The sequence below is a fragment of the Zonotrichia leucophrys genome, chromosome 8 (genome assembly GCF_028769735.1).
Source record: "Zonotrichia leucophrys gambelii isolate GWCS_2022_RI chromosome 8, RI_Zleu_2.0, whole genome shotgun sequence".
NCBI classification, from domain to species: Eukaryota; Metazoa; Chordata; class Aves; order Passeriformes; family Passerellidae; genus Zonotrichia; species Zonotrichia leucophrys.
This window is the reverse complement of record NC_088178.1, coordinates 5,318,285-5,334,741: the sequence shown is the minus strand read 5'-3', so window position 1 is coordinate 5,334,741 and position 16,457 is coordinate 5,318,285. Positions and strand designations below refer to the sequence as shown.

Genomic DNA, 16,457 nt, shown 5'->3' with positions numbered 1-16,457 from the left:
AAGCATGCACAGATCAATCTTGATCACTCTTGATAATGGGTTTTTTCCACCGAGTCCATTCCACCCAGTGTGCAAAGTGCAGCTCCTTACTCTCAGCTTAATGCATTTAATAAAACTTAATTAAACATTTGTAAGCCTAATGAAGCACTCTGGAAATGAAAACAAAGGCAAGCCAACATCCTTTTAAATGGAAACTTGGCCATCAGGAAAAAAAATCCAAAACAGCCTGAAACTGTGTGCTGAGCTTTTAATGTGGGGTTAACAGAGTAGATCAGGATGGCATTGAAAGTCCTGTTACAGTATATTATTTATTTCTTTTCATTAGCATGTCACTCAGATATAGATGTTTTATGTTGTGCTGTGTATCCCAACTGGAGTTGGACAAAATCAATTTAGAGTTAACAAAGAGAACAAATCCCAAATATTTAATTTATGCAAAACACACCACATGCAGTGAATTCATTTATGGTGGGGACTTTCACACCAATGAAGGAAGATAAAAGTGGATAAAATTGTCGGAAAACATGTGAAAATACCAAGCCTGTCCCTGGGGGCTGGTGGGGAATGTGTGGAAAATCACATCCTGTTTCTCCAGGAAAGGAAATGGGATGTTGAAGTTTTTTAAGGAAAAAACTGTTTAATTAACAAATTATACTTAAATTATTTTTATTTTTAACCTAATAATTAACTACTTGTAGTTTGTAATGTGGATTTTTTATTTAATTATATAATACTATTTAAACTTATGAAGAAGAAGGTGGAGAAGTGGGATTAGTTTTTGTTCTAAAATTTTTATTTATTGTATAATACTATTTAAACTTATGAAGAAGAAGGTGAAAAAGAAGGATGAGTTTTTGTTCTAAAATTTTTAGTTTGTTTTATATATATTATTATATTTTAAAACTTTAAGTTTTCTACTATGTGATATTACACATTTTTGTTTAAACTATACGCTCATAATCTTCATTTTATTATCTAATTTTGGAAGTTTTCTCTATGGTTTCAGGTTAAATCAGTGTTTTCTTGGGGGTCAGTGCTTGTCAGCACAGTAAGTCTAAAATTTTCAGCAACTAGGGTTCCAGCAGTTGCTGTTATTATCTTTGGTGTAACAGCAGCCTAACTCTTTATTTTTATTCTAATAATTTGATCTGAACCAATATTAATTCTCTGATTATTCTGGTAATATTTTGAACAGGGAGATAACTAATTATTTGCTTTGATGTGTGTTTTATAGTTTTCTATTACAAGATTTTTGAATGATAATGGGCTATTTTTCCCTGACCCTTTCCTGAGGAGAGGTGTGAGCAATTAAGTCCTTTGGAGGAGCTCCCCTTTGGGCTCTGGGAGGGGTTCTGGGGTCCCTCTCACAGCCCCAGCTCCCCCAGTCTGTCTCTCATCCTTTAACTCTTGCACAGTCTTAGAATTGTGAATTAGTGACAATTTGTAAGGAGCAAGAAAGTCTTGTCCTTATCCCAGCAATAAATGTCCAGAGCTGAAGGGGCTTCATCCACAGAAGCACAGAGTCCTTAGGGGGAAGGTCTCAGGTTTTGTGTTGCTGGAATGGCTCCCAAGGTATTAAAGAGTCTTTTTTCTCAGCCCCACAACCAAAGAAGAAGTTGAGATTCCTCAGTTCTGCTTTTCAAGGTTGTTTATTTTCTCTTATCTGTTACGTTCTTTCTCTGACCTGCTGAGATCTGTCCAGCAGGTCGGGTTGTGGCACAGTCCCTGCCCTTGGGGTGGTGTTAGCTTTTTATACTAAAAGCTACATGTACTTTAATTACAATAATTTCCCAATACCTATCACCTATGTTAGACAGTCTGTCTCTACTCTAAACCAATGCAAAAGTGTCACCATCACAGGAGAAGATGGAGGACTAGAAGAAGGACAGGACACGCCCAGATTCCTCCATCTTGCCTCTTGAACCCTCATTCTAAATCCCCAAAATTCTACTTTTTCACCCTGTGGTAAATTCACTATCATTCTATTCAATCCCTTGTGGCTTGTAGATTTTCACACAAAGTTCATAATTGTTTCCATGGGCTAAAATCGAAGGCACAGGTGTCTTTGACTCCGTGCCAAGGTCTCTGAGCCCCCTTGCCGGGGTCTCGAGTCCTCCGGGGCAGCCAGAGGAATGTCCTGGGTTCCAACAAAGAGGGACCTCTGGAGATCTGTCCCTCCCCTTGCCAAGGCAGCGTCACCTGGAGACACAGGGGCACACCCAGGTGGGTTTGGGATGTTTCCAGAGCAGGAGACTCCAACCCTTCCCTGGGCAGCTGTTCCAGTGCTCTGCCACCCTCCATGGAAAGAGGTTCTTCATGCTGAGGTAGAACTTGTTTGGCTTGGCTAGTTCATGGCCATCACTTCTTGTCCTGTTACTGGGCATCTCTGAACAGAGTTTGGCACCATCCCCTTGGCACCTGCCCTCAGGATACTTTTATAGATTGATTACATCTCCTCTAAACCTTCTCCAAACTAATCTGACCCTCTCCCACAGCCTCTCCTCATCAGAGAGATGCTTCAAAACCCTTCTCACCTTTGTGATAATCCCACTGCATTCCTGTATAGTTCCCTCCTCCTACCTCATAGCACAGGCATTGGAGAAGGAGATATGCAAGACTTGATATTCATTTGAACATTTTCAGATTCAAATTCTCCAAAATTCTCTAAGCAGAAAGCTTTTCATCCCTGTGAATAAGACCCAATGGGGCTGGAACTATACATGTGGACACTTCATCCAGCATTTCACAAAAACAAGTCTCATTTGTAGTTGTCTAAGAAAGGCATAAAAACTGCCTATTCACAGTTTTATCCAGGCCTAACAGGCTCATTTTATGTCTTCAAATTTATTGTCACGCTTCCTGACTTGGACGTGCATCACTTGAAGCATTCCTAGTTTAGACAGGTGATTTATGAGGCCAGCTGAGTTCCCTGAGTTTAATTTGATTTAGGGAAATTTCCCAGAACTTACCAGGGGAAACTCAGTTATAAATCCAAACATCATATTTCATAAGGAGATTTTACATTTTTCTCCTAATGTGTTAAAAAATATTTCCTGGAGGTGTGACTGTACTGCAGCTGCTGAATTTCAGTGCATTCAGGAGCTTTTCTGCACAGCTCTGTCCCACGGGCAGTGGGACCAAGGCACCCTCAGCACATTCCCGCTGCTCTGGAAGCCGCTGGAGCTCAGTGTCCAGCCCAGGTGTCTCTAACAAAAGGACATGGAATTGTTGGAGCAAGTCCAGAGAAGGCCATGAAGGGCTCTGGAGCACCTCCCCATGGAGCCAGGCTGGGAGAGCTGGGAATGCTCAGCCTGGAGCAGAGAAGGTTGTGTGGAGACCTCACAGAACCTTCCAGGGTCTGCAGGGGCTCCAGGGAACTGGAGAGGGACAACTCATCAGGAACTGGAGGGACAGGACACAGGCAATGGCTTCAAACTGACAGAGAGCAAGTTTAGATTAGATATTGGGAAGGAATTGTTCCCTGTGAGGGTGGGCAGGCCTTGGCACAGGGTGCCCAGAGAAGCTGTGGCTGCCCCTGGATCCCTGGCAGTGTCCCAGGCCAGGCTGGATGGGGCTTGGAGCACTCTGGGATAGTGGAAGGTGTCCCTGCCCATGGCAGGGGTGGCACTGGATGATCTGGAAGGTCCTTCCAACTCAAACTATTGTGGGATTCCAAACCATTTTGGGATTCCATGATTCTATGCAGTGGCTAAATGTAGGCCTTAATCACTTCTTAGTTTTTTTATTATTATTTTTTTAATAACTGTTTTTTTATATCTATGACTGGTGGCATTTCTCTTTCTTCTTTTTTCATTTTTTGTTCTTTCTTGCTCTTTGTCTCTTACATAATTGCAGTTTCTTCTATAGAAAATGGGCCTTGGCTCAATAGACTTCTCCTAAAGGCCTTAGTAGCTCTGGGCTGATTATTCACATTGCCCATCATTACACATTTAATCTAGGTTAGGAACCTTGGGCCTTTGGATTGCTGAGGGACTAATGGACTAATGAGACGTCCAAATTGTCCTTCAGAGCTTTATTGCAAATAGAAGAGGCTCCTGTCTGAAAGCCTTCATCAGAGATGATGCAGGTTTGACCAGCTGGAGGCCTCCATGTGGGCAAGGATGGGTTCAGCCACCAGAAATGTGTGTCACCTTCAGCAAGTGTGACAAAGGCCTTGCTTACAGAGCAACTTCACCTGCTCAAGAATTGCCTGCTCCCCCAGTGCTCAGGTGGAAATGACATCTATTAACCTGAAGGTCAAATATCTGCCCTTGCAGGGGGATTACTGCCCAGAGTGTCCCAGTTCTTTAGAGAATAGCCTTTCCCAACTCTAGCAATGATATTAAAAGTTGTCTCCTAAGGAAAAAAGTACAGTAACAGAAAAAAAGTAACAGGCAGTTCAATGGCTGTGTGTGCACAGAATCCAGCTGCTTTAGTAAATATTCACAGCAAAAAATTCATATATGTCTGGGTTGAAGTGGAGGAATATAGGCACTCCAATTTATTTTAAGAGAATATGACAGAATATTGCCTTTCCAATGAAGGGAAAAAAATTGTCATCAATGTATTCCATTCTACCAAAGGCATATTAGAAATAGCCCCAATGTTTTCAATCTCAGGCACTTCATGTGTTCATTTTGCTCTCTGAGTCTGTTAAATCTGGGAAATAATGTATGAAAATAAATGCTTGGTACTTTTACATGACTAAATTCTGATTGACTCGAGGCTTTAATGTTTGGAGTCCAGATAAAATTCATAGCTAAGAATTTCCATTTTGTATTTTGTGATGACAAGTCAGCATTTTTAAAATGCTTAGCAGCACAGTCCTCATCTTAACTTTATGCATCTAAATATTAAAAAGGCAGCTGTGATGCTCTCTGATGTCCTGCTGTTAAACAAGAACTTTCACATCTCAGGCTGTCAAACTAGTCCCTTCAGAAATTCAGATTCTGGGAGGGAAATCTTAAGCACTGGACATCAAGAGAGGAATTAAATTCATATAAAGACAGTGGTACAAAACCAGTTTTAAAAAAGTAAAATTATAGAAATATATATCTTAAAATCATGATTCATGGTAGAATTACTGTCTAATCTTGTAGAAATTGTCTATATTATTTTGGGGAGGTGGGGTTTGGTTTTGTTTGTTTGATGCTGAGGAAGGACTTAGCCGGAAAATTTATAATGATATGTAAGACATAGGGTTATTTTAAATTATTTGGACATCTTAGACAACCATGAAGTTCTCTCATGTTGTGATGTATTAATTTTATAGGCAAAGCAGTTGTGCCTTAATACACACCTGGTAAACTGAATAACTGAGGGGAATATGAGAGGCCCCAATGAAAAGGGCAGATGAAAGAAGCTCTACACATTTATACCATGAATTATCTTTTATCATTCCCCTATTCCTGTTTAATGCTTAAAGTTTCTTCTTCATCTTTCCCTCACTCACTTCTGAGAGTGAGGGAAAGACGTAAGATGAAAATGTGTGTGTTCAAAACCAGCGATGGTTGATTTTCTTCTGTCAGGCTCATGCTCAGTGATTGTACATGGTCCTTGCATTTTTGGTTTTCTGTTATCCCTGTGATACCTCAATGTTTTTGGAGTGAGTTACACAGCTGTGATGGGATCCCAAAGCTCTTCAAAGGCTCTTTGTTCTCCCCTCTCTCCCCACCGAAGAATTGTGGTTTGATAGGTACACACCTCACTTTGTTTTACTCCTCCTCTTCTCTCTTCCCTGTCAGCTAAGAATTGGCAAAAAGCCTTTTTCTCTGAAAAGAGAAAGCTCTTGGAATGTGTTGAAAGGTGGTCACGCTCTGGATTAGTCCCTCTTGGGGGGGAGCATTGTTTTCAGAGCAAAGCTATCTCTGCCTCCCAGGTGGTTTTAAGCTCTTTTCTGTCTGCTGTGTGCTGAGAGCAGATCACAGGCAGGCAAACAACGCCTGGTGCAGGTGTGACCAGAGGCTGAGCAATCCTGCAGCACCTATTGCTGCTAACATTGGCATTGCTTGTGTACTCCTTTCATACCTGCTCATGCCACTAAATGTTCCCTAAACCAGGGGAATGTGTGAGTGTGTTGACAAGATACACTGGTATTTTTAGATGCACATTCCCATCCAAGGAGTAATCTGCAGGGAAGGAAAATTTCACTATTTCTGGGAGGTAAAACTGTTTCTTTAGTCGTAATTCACACCTTACTGTTGTTGGCTTGGCAGGGAAAAAAGGAATTTATGGCCCTGCACTCCCACATGCACTCACTCCCAGAGCAGTGGTACCTCTGGTGTGACCATGCTGCCAAATTTGTTAAAATTAATGTCAGAAATCCATACACTTCTGTGCCCTGTGAGTAAGTTTACATTTTATCCCCTGTGACCAAGGGCTGTGGGTTGCCTCACTGGTGATCTGTGTATGCAGAAATTGTTAGGTATGTGCTGATTCTGGAGTAGATTTGGTGCTTAGAGAATGAAGTTGAGTGAATAGGCCCCAAATTCAGTCCTGCAGTGCCACAAACTGCCCTGCTGGGTCCCCATCAATCCTGCACATCAGCATTAACACTGCCCTTGCTCTGGGGTCAAGATCTCCCAGCACTGACTCCCATTACAATTCTGTGTTTCCAAACCTCATCCACACCCAGGAAGATCTTGCCCTCTGCTTTTAGCTGCAATGAGGCAAACAGGCTCTCTTGCTTGTTTAAAACCCTACTGAAATGAGATCTTGGTTCCTTTCCTCTCTACTTTTCCCTGGATTCCTCCTTTCACTCCAACCACCTTGGCAGGAACCCTGGCTGCAGCATCCAGAGGATGATCCCATTCCCAAGGGTGAAACAGCAGCTCAGATTCTGTCCCCTACCTGCCAAAAAAACCATGGCTGATGCATTGTAAAACACTGATCCTTCCCATATCTCCTTTTCCTTTTCCAGCTGAGAGGAAGATGTGGATCACTTTTATTCCTCATGATATTTTTTCGTCCCTGGAAAACGTGCTGCCTTTTCAGAGAAAAGACCTTCAGGCAGTTGTAGCCCCCTCCTCCATTCTCCATCCTCCTTCCTGCACAAACTGCTTGCTCAGCCTGGGAAAACTGACTTTTTTTGGCTTTTGTCTCTTTGCTGACTTGAGGTGTCTGCCAAATAAGCACTTTCACAAGAAATGCAGTCAGCATATGCATATCTTTGGAAACAAAGGCTCTCCCTCACATTTTGGGAAGAAATGTGGCTACACCTCTCTCTGCCTTCAGCCACTAGAATATGAACTCATTTTCTTCCTGCTTAAATTTTTTTTCAGCAAGCAATGAGAGAAATGAGAGTTCATTCGTGTTCACTGTGTTTGAATATGATTGAATTCAGCCTCTGTATTCCCAAACAAGTCTGGATTTCCATGGTTCTGTTATTCTCTATTATCATCTTTTCCTTGCTTTGTTGTTTTGGGTTTTTTGGGGTTTTTTCCCCAATTTTATGATGGCAGGAAATAACAGCATTGGTGAATGCCAGCAGAAAGCACCAGGATCTGATCACTCCAAATATCTGCAATGCCCAGATGGAAATGAGTGCACATGGATGTAGCCACAGCTCTTTCTTCTCCAACCTTGGGTTCATATCTTATTACAAAACTTTCTTATGGATCAAGTTGTTTGCTGATTTGACTCATCCAGAGTCATCTTTTTCTAAAAAACATCTTGAAGTTCTTTTTTGAAAACACAGAAAGTTTCCAGTCAGAAAAAATGTCAAAAGGGAAATATTATGGTCTCCTGTTTGAGAACCACATAAACCTGTGCCTATTTTTTTCTCGCTACATATTTGCAGGGGTTTTCCCCCTATTATATTTATCTTTATAGAATCCAGTTCTGGTAAAATAAAAACTTTCCCTATTCCATGAGCTTACAGGTTCCAAAATCCAAAACTAGCCCATGAACAGTGGGCTGGGAAATCTGGCACAAAGCCGGTGAGTAGTGACAGGAGCTTTCCACTACTCCAGTCCAACATAATCAATGTGCTGTGTAATAATTAAATTATGTCCCACTTTTGGGGCTTCTTCTGATCTGTATCTTCTATTACAGATATGTTCTGCACAGTGAAGAACTTTAAATCTTGGCAGAGAAAGATATGTAAAAACAAAAAAACCCAATTGAGCCAAGAAAGAAAAAATAGTCATGGGGGAAATCTTAAGGAGGACTCACTTGTTTGAAAAGACTACACAAGGTACTGAGTAGTAAAATCCAGCTATCTAATTTTGCAAGTTATAATAGTTGCCAGAGACATAACAAAAGAGGAAAAGAAAGACTTGAGGATGGAAACAGGGATACTGAGAATTTTAACTGGGGAGATCTTACTAACGCAAGAGCAAACCGAAATCTGGACACGTAGAAGAGGGGCTGAGATACATTATTTATCAGCAAAAGAAAGCTGTAAGTTGAAGACAAACAGGAATTCATCCAGAGGTTAATTCCTCCAGCAACAACAAAAAACAAAATAAAACAAAACACACACACACAAAATAAATAAATAGGGGGGGAAATAGCTGCTATTTTTAGTTCTAAGTGACTTCTTAGCACAGAAGGTCTGAGGAATTATCCAAATGTGTGGCAGTGAAACATTAAAGCAGATAAATCTTTATGAAAGTCAGGAGAGACAGGAATCACTAAGGAAAAGATTTCTCTCGGCTGTGGGCTTTCTGAAGAGTTTCTGCCCTTGTGTTTTAGCTTGTCTACATTCACTTACAAGGTCTTTTCTCCCCTGTGCTGCTGGGGTCTTGCTGGAAGTGAGGAGTGTGTCTTACATTAAGCTAAATTCAAATGACACTGTAATACAACAAATTGAAAGGAATAAAGTGAATTTTGTTGGAGTCCAGCTGAATTAAAATTGTGTATGAATGAAATGGGGTCTTTTGCTTTCTGTGCTTGCCCGTTCTTTATGTAATTATTTTCCATTTAAAAAATACAAATTGACTTTTAAATCTGTGACACAGATTCAGAATGAATGCAAGGAGGTACTACTAAACCATTTTGTATCAATTTCCTTCATTTTACCCTGCATCTACTAATGGGCACTTCTGACAATCCAGCCATTTGTTCTGTTCTCTTGCAAGAGGCAGCAAAAGCTTCAGTCCCAGGTTCTGCTGTCTCAGATGTGCTTTTTTTTCTGCTGAGATATGTCAAACAAAAAACCTAATTCCGATCCACAGACATTCACATTTAATTAATTTCAGTAATTGACAATGTTTAATTAATGACTTGCACACAGCTTTATAGACTGGATTTCTTGTATCTGTAAAAGGGGATTTGTTTTAAAAAACTGAAAATTCTTGCACTGAATGGAATGGAAAAAATACCCATCTACTAAACAGTTGCATTGGCAGGGAATTTTTAAACTTTAATTAATTTTTTAGCTTTAACTAATTTTAACTAATAACAAATTTTAACTTGAATTAATTTTTTAATTAACTTGAATCTAAGCAACATGGCTGTACTTGGGTAAGCAGTCCAAAACAGAGAATTCTGAATGTTATAGTGTGTGCATTTGGGAGGAGGCAATGTGTACATATGCTTGATTCTTTTGGTAAACATGCAGAGCAAAGGATCAGGGGCATTTGATCATTTGCAGACAGCCTCTCACCCATCTCCTCTATATTCAGCCTTGCACAGCTGTGCATCCCACAGCTCCAACCTCCTGCCCATCCTAAAATACTCCCTGGGATCACCCTGGTGTCACATTGTGCACCTTGGAAAGGACCAGCCTCAGGTGGAGCATCACTACACTGGCGTGAACTCCTAGATCCACATCCTAAAATTAAAATATCCTATGGCTGTGACTTTCTGATGGTTTCTCTTAAAATCTGGTGTCAATCTCTTCTTTTTGCCTACCCCTCCTGAGTTCAACACACACAAAAGTGTATCAAAGTTACTACTTTTGTGTAAGAAAAAAGAATCCCACAGCATTTCTTTGTAATAACTGTTCAGCTACAAAATTTTATTGGTCTCCTTCTATGTTCCCTCTAGAGGATGTAATGCACAAAAGCATTGCCACGGAACATATAAAATTACAAATGAAATTTATTGTAAAAAGTAGAATGTCTTCTAGACTGGTGTCAGTATTTATTTCATTCATAAACCAAAACTGCAGGTATAATATATTCATTGTCAGCAAGTTCATGTGTGTAAATTGCCATCCAACAGTATTGACTGATATAAGACAGATATTGAAAAGACAATTTAAATTTACTCTTCCAAACATAAACTGTTCCACAAAAGCACTGTAAAAACTCCTTCAAAGTTTTGTGTTGTGCTTCACATTTATGGTTAACTACATAATTTGGTTGTGTCATAATCCACTGTGTTTGGCAATTTGGCATTAAAGGCCTGCAAAGCAGATTGGATCCTCACCACTTCACTGGTAGACAGTTTGAGTCTATGACGAAGCAAGCAAGAGAAGAGGTCCAGGCGACGTTGGCCGGGTGGAGAGAGTTTATTTACACGATCCCGAATCTCCAACAGCTGCAAAAGTGCTGAGTCCTGTGAGCCCTGAGTGTAGGGGTAGTCCAGCTGCAAAATCAAGTCTCGAATTGCTTCTGGGTCGAAGTGCATGCTGTAGCCAAACACTTGGATGTTGTTGATTTTCATGTAGCCCAGATTTCTGGAGGGATCGATAAATTCCAGGGGTTCGTAGTAGATGCTCTCGTTGCCGTTTGGGCCGTTCGACTTTATTCGACTCCTCAAATAGATGTGCACAGTTTCAAAAAATGTCTTCCACTTGTTGCCCAGAGTCAGCGTCCAGTTATAGCACTGAAGGGGTAAGTCCAGCTTAGTCCGCTCCCAGTCTGGGAAATTATTTTCATTCACAGGCATAAACCAGCTCTCAGAGTGGCTGCCCCCAAAAGGGTTGATATAAACAGCAAGGACGGGCTCCAAGGTGCTGTTCTTAGTCAGGCAAATCTGCAGAGACAGGCCCAGTATCATATGCACCAGGCTGGACTTGTACTTGTTGCTCTTGAGGGTGAGGAGCATGCGCTTCCTCCAGGAGGGGTCGAACCAGCTGTTGAGGCGCATGTCGTTGCTGATGAAGATGGCGTGCACCTCGATCCTCCTGTCCGTCTTCTGCAGCAAGTACCTCATCTCCAGGTCCTGCAGGTCCGTCTCGAAGCCGATGTAGTGCTCGGTGGAGTCGGCCACCTCGGGCTTGCAGAGGCCCTGGCTGAGCATGTAGCCGGCGTTGCAGGCGCCGCAGCGCGTGCGGTTGTCGGGCGCGCAGCTGAGGCAGGCAGGGCCCTCGCCCAGCGTGCAGGGCAGCGGCGCCTGGCACGCCACCTGGTCGTTGGGGCACGCGCACGTGTGCGTCTCCTCCGAGAAGCTGCCCAGCAGCCCGTTCTCGTTGCAGTACAGCAGCGACTGGATGCGGGTCAGCCAGTAGTTGGAAGACCTGGAGTGTGAAAATAAGTTGTTTTAAACATGGATTTGAGCAAATACATGTTTTAGCAAATATGACTTTGTTATATTTAATCAATTTAAAATATAATATATTTATAAGATATATATATATAATATATATAAATAAAACAATATCAGCTTTGTTAAATTTTATAGATTTTTATATACTTTTTAACATAATATAGATAAAATATAATATAAATAAATACATATTAGATAAAGTTTGTTATATTTTATAGACTTTTTATAGACTTTTTACACATTATATAGTACATAACATATATAATATAATGTACATAATACATGTAATATAATACAAAGTGCATACAAAATATAATATATATAAATGTATATAATATAAACTTTGTTATATCTCATAGACTTTTTATAGACTTTGTTGTATTTTATGATTTTTATACATGATGAAATATCTATATAATATTATATATATATATATATATATATATATATATATATATATATATATAATGTAATATAATATAAAATAATACGGGGAGGGACCCAGGTTTCTGTGCTAAACCTTGAAATCACACCACAACATATATATAAATAATATAATAGAAACTTTGTTATATTTTATAGACTTTTTATAGACTTTTCCATATTTTATGAATTTTTTATCTAATATATATATAATATATAATGAATAATATAATATATAATTCACATATAACTAATATAATCTAAAATATATTTTAACTATTTCTAATTTATCAACTTATAGAAATAGGAAAATAAATTTGGTTTTAGTGTCAGGTTAAGGCATGATAGCATCTGCTGTCAGATAGATACTGGTATAAATTGTCTCTTAATGCAGAATCACAAAAGAATAATTTCCTTATAAACCCACAGGCATGACAGGAACATTTAGTTCAGGTATTTGCTTTCTCTGTGTCTCTGTCAAGGCAGCCTGACAAAGCCATTTTCTGTAACTGTCTTCAGATTAACATCTTGAAATCCTACACAGTTCAGATTATTTTTGTGTGTTCTATTTGACCAAAGAAGAGTTTAGTGTATATCTAAGTGTCTACAACTCTACTGTCCCTCTATTCTATTATGAAGTTGTTTTTTTTTTTTACTAGCTGGAGCTGCATTGATTTACAGACAGCAAGCCAAAATTCTTTCCTAGAATAGCACAGATCCCCACTCCCCACCTAAAGAGATTCTTTAGAACACTTCCAGCACTACAGAATCTCTACAGGAAGCCAAGCATGAGCATGTTGTGTTTACTTTTCATCTTTGGGGACAAAATTAAAAGATCACTTTAATGTTCTTCTTGTCATCTCATTTTGGTTTCACTACGAGGAACAGTTAATGTCCTACATCTCACTGGGAAAACATTCTGAAAGCAACAGTTTAGGCTGATGAGGCACAGCCACTAGAAGAATGACAATGGGAAGAGCAGAGCTACATGGAAATAGTCAGAAAAATTATTTTCTTTGCATTTTTCAAGTCTTATTATTCCCAGCAATGCACAGTTTAAATAACTTGTTTTGTCTGCTGCAATCAGATCTGTTGTTGCCACATGAATGATGATGGTTGTGCAGTTTCTTCCCCTTTCATTACATTGTTTTGGAGATAAAATACAAGACCCTCATTTGTTCCTTACTGACTTTTAAGTCATCTGAATTTGCCTCAAGGAGAAATCCATGGCATCTCAAATTATGGTATTTAAGAAACATGAAAATAAAGTTCAGTAAAATAATATTCTCTTGATCTAAGTCACCAGTAATATGGTGACTTTTTAAATCTTTATAATTTTTCCCTTTTTAAGGGCAGGAATCTTGGTTGTTCAGGGGTGGGGGTTTATATGCCTACTGATCTAGGTATTTTCTAGAAGCATAAGTAGATATTGTAATATGCACAACTTGAACATACTTTATCATTATTCTTCTTGGTGCTTATTTGAAAGACAGCATTAAGCAAAAATATTTTGGGTGAGCCAACCACATTCTGGGTATTCCAACCACATGGTGTATAAAACATTGGTTTTTCCTTTATTAATGATGTAATCTACTATTTCAATGATTATGAGAAGAAAAATCTCTATAAAGTCACTTCTTTTTTGTTCTCTTTATTTTTAATGAGCTTACACTTCTCCTTCTATTTTGTTAGGGAATACAAGCAGCTGTTTAAAAATCTGCATGAAATTACAAGCCGCAAAATAAAGTTTCTTTCTATAACTTAGTAATGTTGTTTGTAATTTAGTATTATCTAGCTTATTTAAACCGCTACGTCTTTGATGATTAGCAGTTGCAAAGAGGTCAACAACTTTAGAGGGATGGAGGTTATCTCCTTATTCCAATGAAGTTCAAAGCAATAACATTCTAATATTATTGCCTTCCTTTGATTTCTCTTTACCTGATTTTAAACAGAGAGATTTCAAGAAGAATCTGCTTATACTAGTCTTTGATTATTTAACAAATACAGTCTATTTTAAAAAAATAAAATCTACTTCCTTACTTAACTGCTTGTTTTAAAATTAGCCATTAAGGAATACTGTTAGTCTTCGTAAATTTATTGCTTTCAGTGCAGCAAATTAAGTAAATTATGCAAAAGTACATAAAATGTGGATGATACCTACTTTTTTTAAGCCACTCATCCTTAACTGGGTAAACTCACACTGGCACATCATTACAAAATCCTTCTTTTTCTCCTAGAAATTCAAGATCAGATAAATTCTGTAGCCTGCAGCCAAGGGACAGGGTTGATTGGAAGCAGATGTGTCCTGCAGGTCACATCTGGCTGAACAGCTGGTGCAGCTGAGGCTGCCACAGCCCCTCTGGGAATGGTGGCATCTGGGGACAGAGGGGTTTTAGAGAAGGTGAGTGGTGACAGCTCAGGTGCCAGACCTGCTAACCCTGTGACAAGAGCTTCAAGCATTGCTAGCTTGGGGCTGGAAAATAAAGCATCCAGGGAGAGAGGCTTTCCAGTGTGGTTTGGAACTGCATCATCCAGCTGGAACTGGATGATCTTCAAGGTCCTTTCCAACCCAAAACATTCTGTGATTGTGTGATTCATTCTGTGCAGAAAGTGTGCACCTAGGGGATCTTCTCTGTGCCTGGACATGGATGTGTATGGGAAACAGGCAAATTTGGACACACTTCCAGTACTGTGACTTCCCCAACATCACAGAGGTGTGGTGGATGGACAGACACTCCTTGGAGAACCCAAGAAATCAGGTAGAAGAGGAACAATTGCACTCCCCAAAAAAAGAAGACTACAGAACATAAAATTCTCAGTATTGAACTGGCAATGGACTGGTTGGGATCTCCAGGGCAGGGGTGAGAGCAGAGGACAGTGAGAGAGGCACTGTCAGAACATTTACACACTATAAGATAAAATTAAATAGATGAAGCCTCCCTGAATTCACAGAATTCACAGAATGACCAGATTGGAAGAGACCTTCAAGATCATTGAGTCCATCCCAGCCCCAACACCTCAACTAAACCCTGGCATCAAGTGCCACATCCAGGCTTTTCTTAAACACATCCAAGGATGGTGACTCCACCATTTCCTCAGGCAGGCCATTCCAGAACTTTATCACTCAGAACCAGAGAAACCAACATGAACACAGGTGCCCTGAGCAAGGCTTGAAAGAGCTCTTCAATTATTCTTTCAACAACAAAAAAAATATTATTTGGTTTGGAAAATCACACATGCTGTCCTGATGAGTTGGTTTTCCAAACACTGGGGTGTAGAACCAGCTTCTAAAGCTAATGAAACCAGCAAGAATAGTCCTGGTCACTCCACTGAGCTTCAAATAAAAATGGAATGCTTGAAATGCCTGTGTCATCCTCATCTTGCAAAGTTATGTGATAATTTATAATCAAAAGCTATTTCTGGTCATTCACACACTTGAAATCACAACTTTACTGTAGAAGTACATTTTTAGTTTAATTAAATATGATACTTTGTGAGTACAGGATACTTGTCAAATTATGTAATGAATTACACCTTCCTGGAAATTGTTTGGAATTTTTTAAACTTCTTTTGTTTATTAATATCAAATAATTGAAATCAACAGTTTAAAACCAGCACAAAAGTACAAAACAAGTGCTAAATCTGGGCAGAATTTCTATGAGAACATGAATGTTGATCATCCTGTTAGTAGAAAACCTGTTGTCTCTAAAAGAGAACCACTGCTCCGACTTATGAACATGGAGACAAGAAACCCTTCCAAATCCCAAATTCCTGCCTTTTAGTTAAGACCCCAAAACTGGGTCTCCATTATTCTGGGGTTTGAATCTCACCACTGACTGCACTGACACACAAATCACACCTCTCGGGGAAGAACGATTCCTCCTCCTTATTAATAATAATAAGAAGAAGAATTCCTCCCTCCTTATTCCTCCTTGTCTGATCAAATATGTCAATGTGAAAATACCTGAAGGTGCACAGCAATATTCCACAAATTTTCTCAGTTCTTAAAATTTACTTGGAAGCGGATTGTTAACTAATTCTGCTTCAATGACAATTTCAGCTCCAACTTCTACTCATTTCCTACTCTGCTGCAAGCTCAGGCTACAGCTGCAGGATGAAGAGACTCCTGTGGTTAAATCTGCTGCCCCATAAACTGCACCAGCTTTCAGCTGGAATGCTTGCAGGGGAAGGAAAGCTTGCCAGATAATCTCACTTTTACACAAGCATGGTAAAAATATGATAATCCTAGGGAAGTTAATGCAGCAATTAACACCAGCCAAGTTTCTGATGAGAATCTTAATGGCAGATATAAATCATAATTCTGAAGTGCATTTAAAATATTTTGCAATTCTTTTTCTTACTATGAAAAAAAAACCTTTACTTAAAAACAGGATTATTTTTACTAGAGCAGTTGCAAACTTAATCCAAACCACGTGTCTATTCCTGTTCAGCACACTGTAACATTAAATGTAAGAACAAAGCACTATGGTCACCCTATAGAATAGCTGGAGCAAGTATTTAATCATGATATGACACTTTTACCTCCTTCTCTGCCTCACTAAGTGCTTAACATCTGTTGTACATCAGATGGCTCAGTA

General features: G+C 39.5%; 1 protein-coding gene across 2 annotated transcripts in view; it reads right to left on the bottom strand.

The window, feature by feature from the left end:
• Positions 1-10,109: 10,109 nt before the first annotated feature.
• Positions 10,110-16,457, bottom strand: part of BRINP3 (BMP/retinoic acid inducible neural specific 3) — a 196,530-nt gene continuing 190,182 nt past the window's right edge. For both annotated transcript variants that reach the window (XM_064719490.1, XM_064719491.1), the window contains exon 8: positions 10,110-11,407. In XM_064719490.1, coding sequence (XP_064575560.1) covers positions 10,291-11,407 — 1,117 coding nt within the window. In that variant the 3' untranslated portion in view covers positions 10,110-10,290. The remainder of the gene's footprint in view (positions 11,408-16,457) is intronic.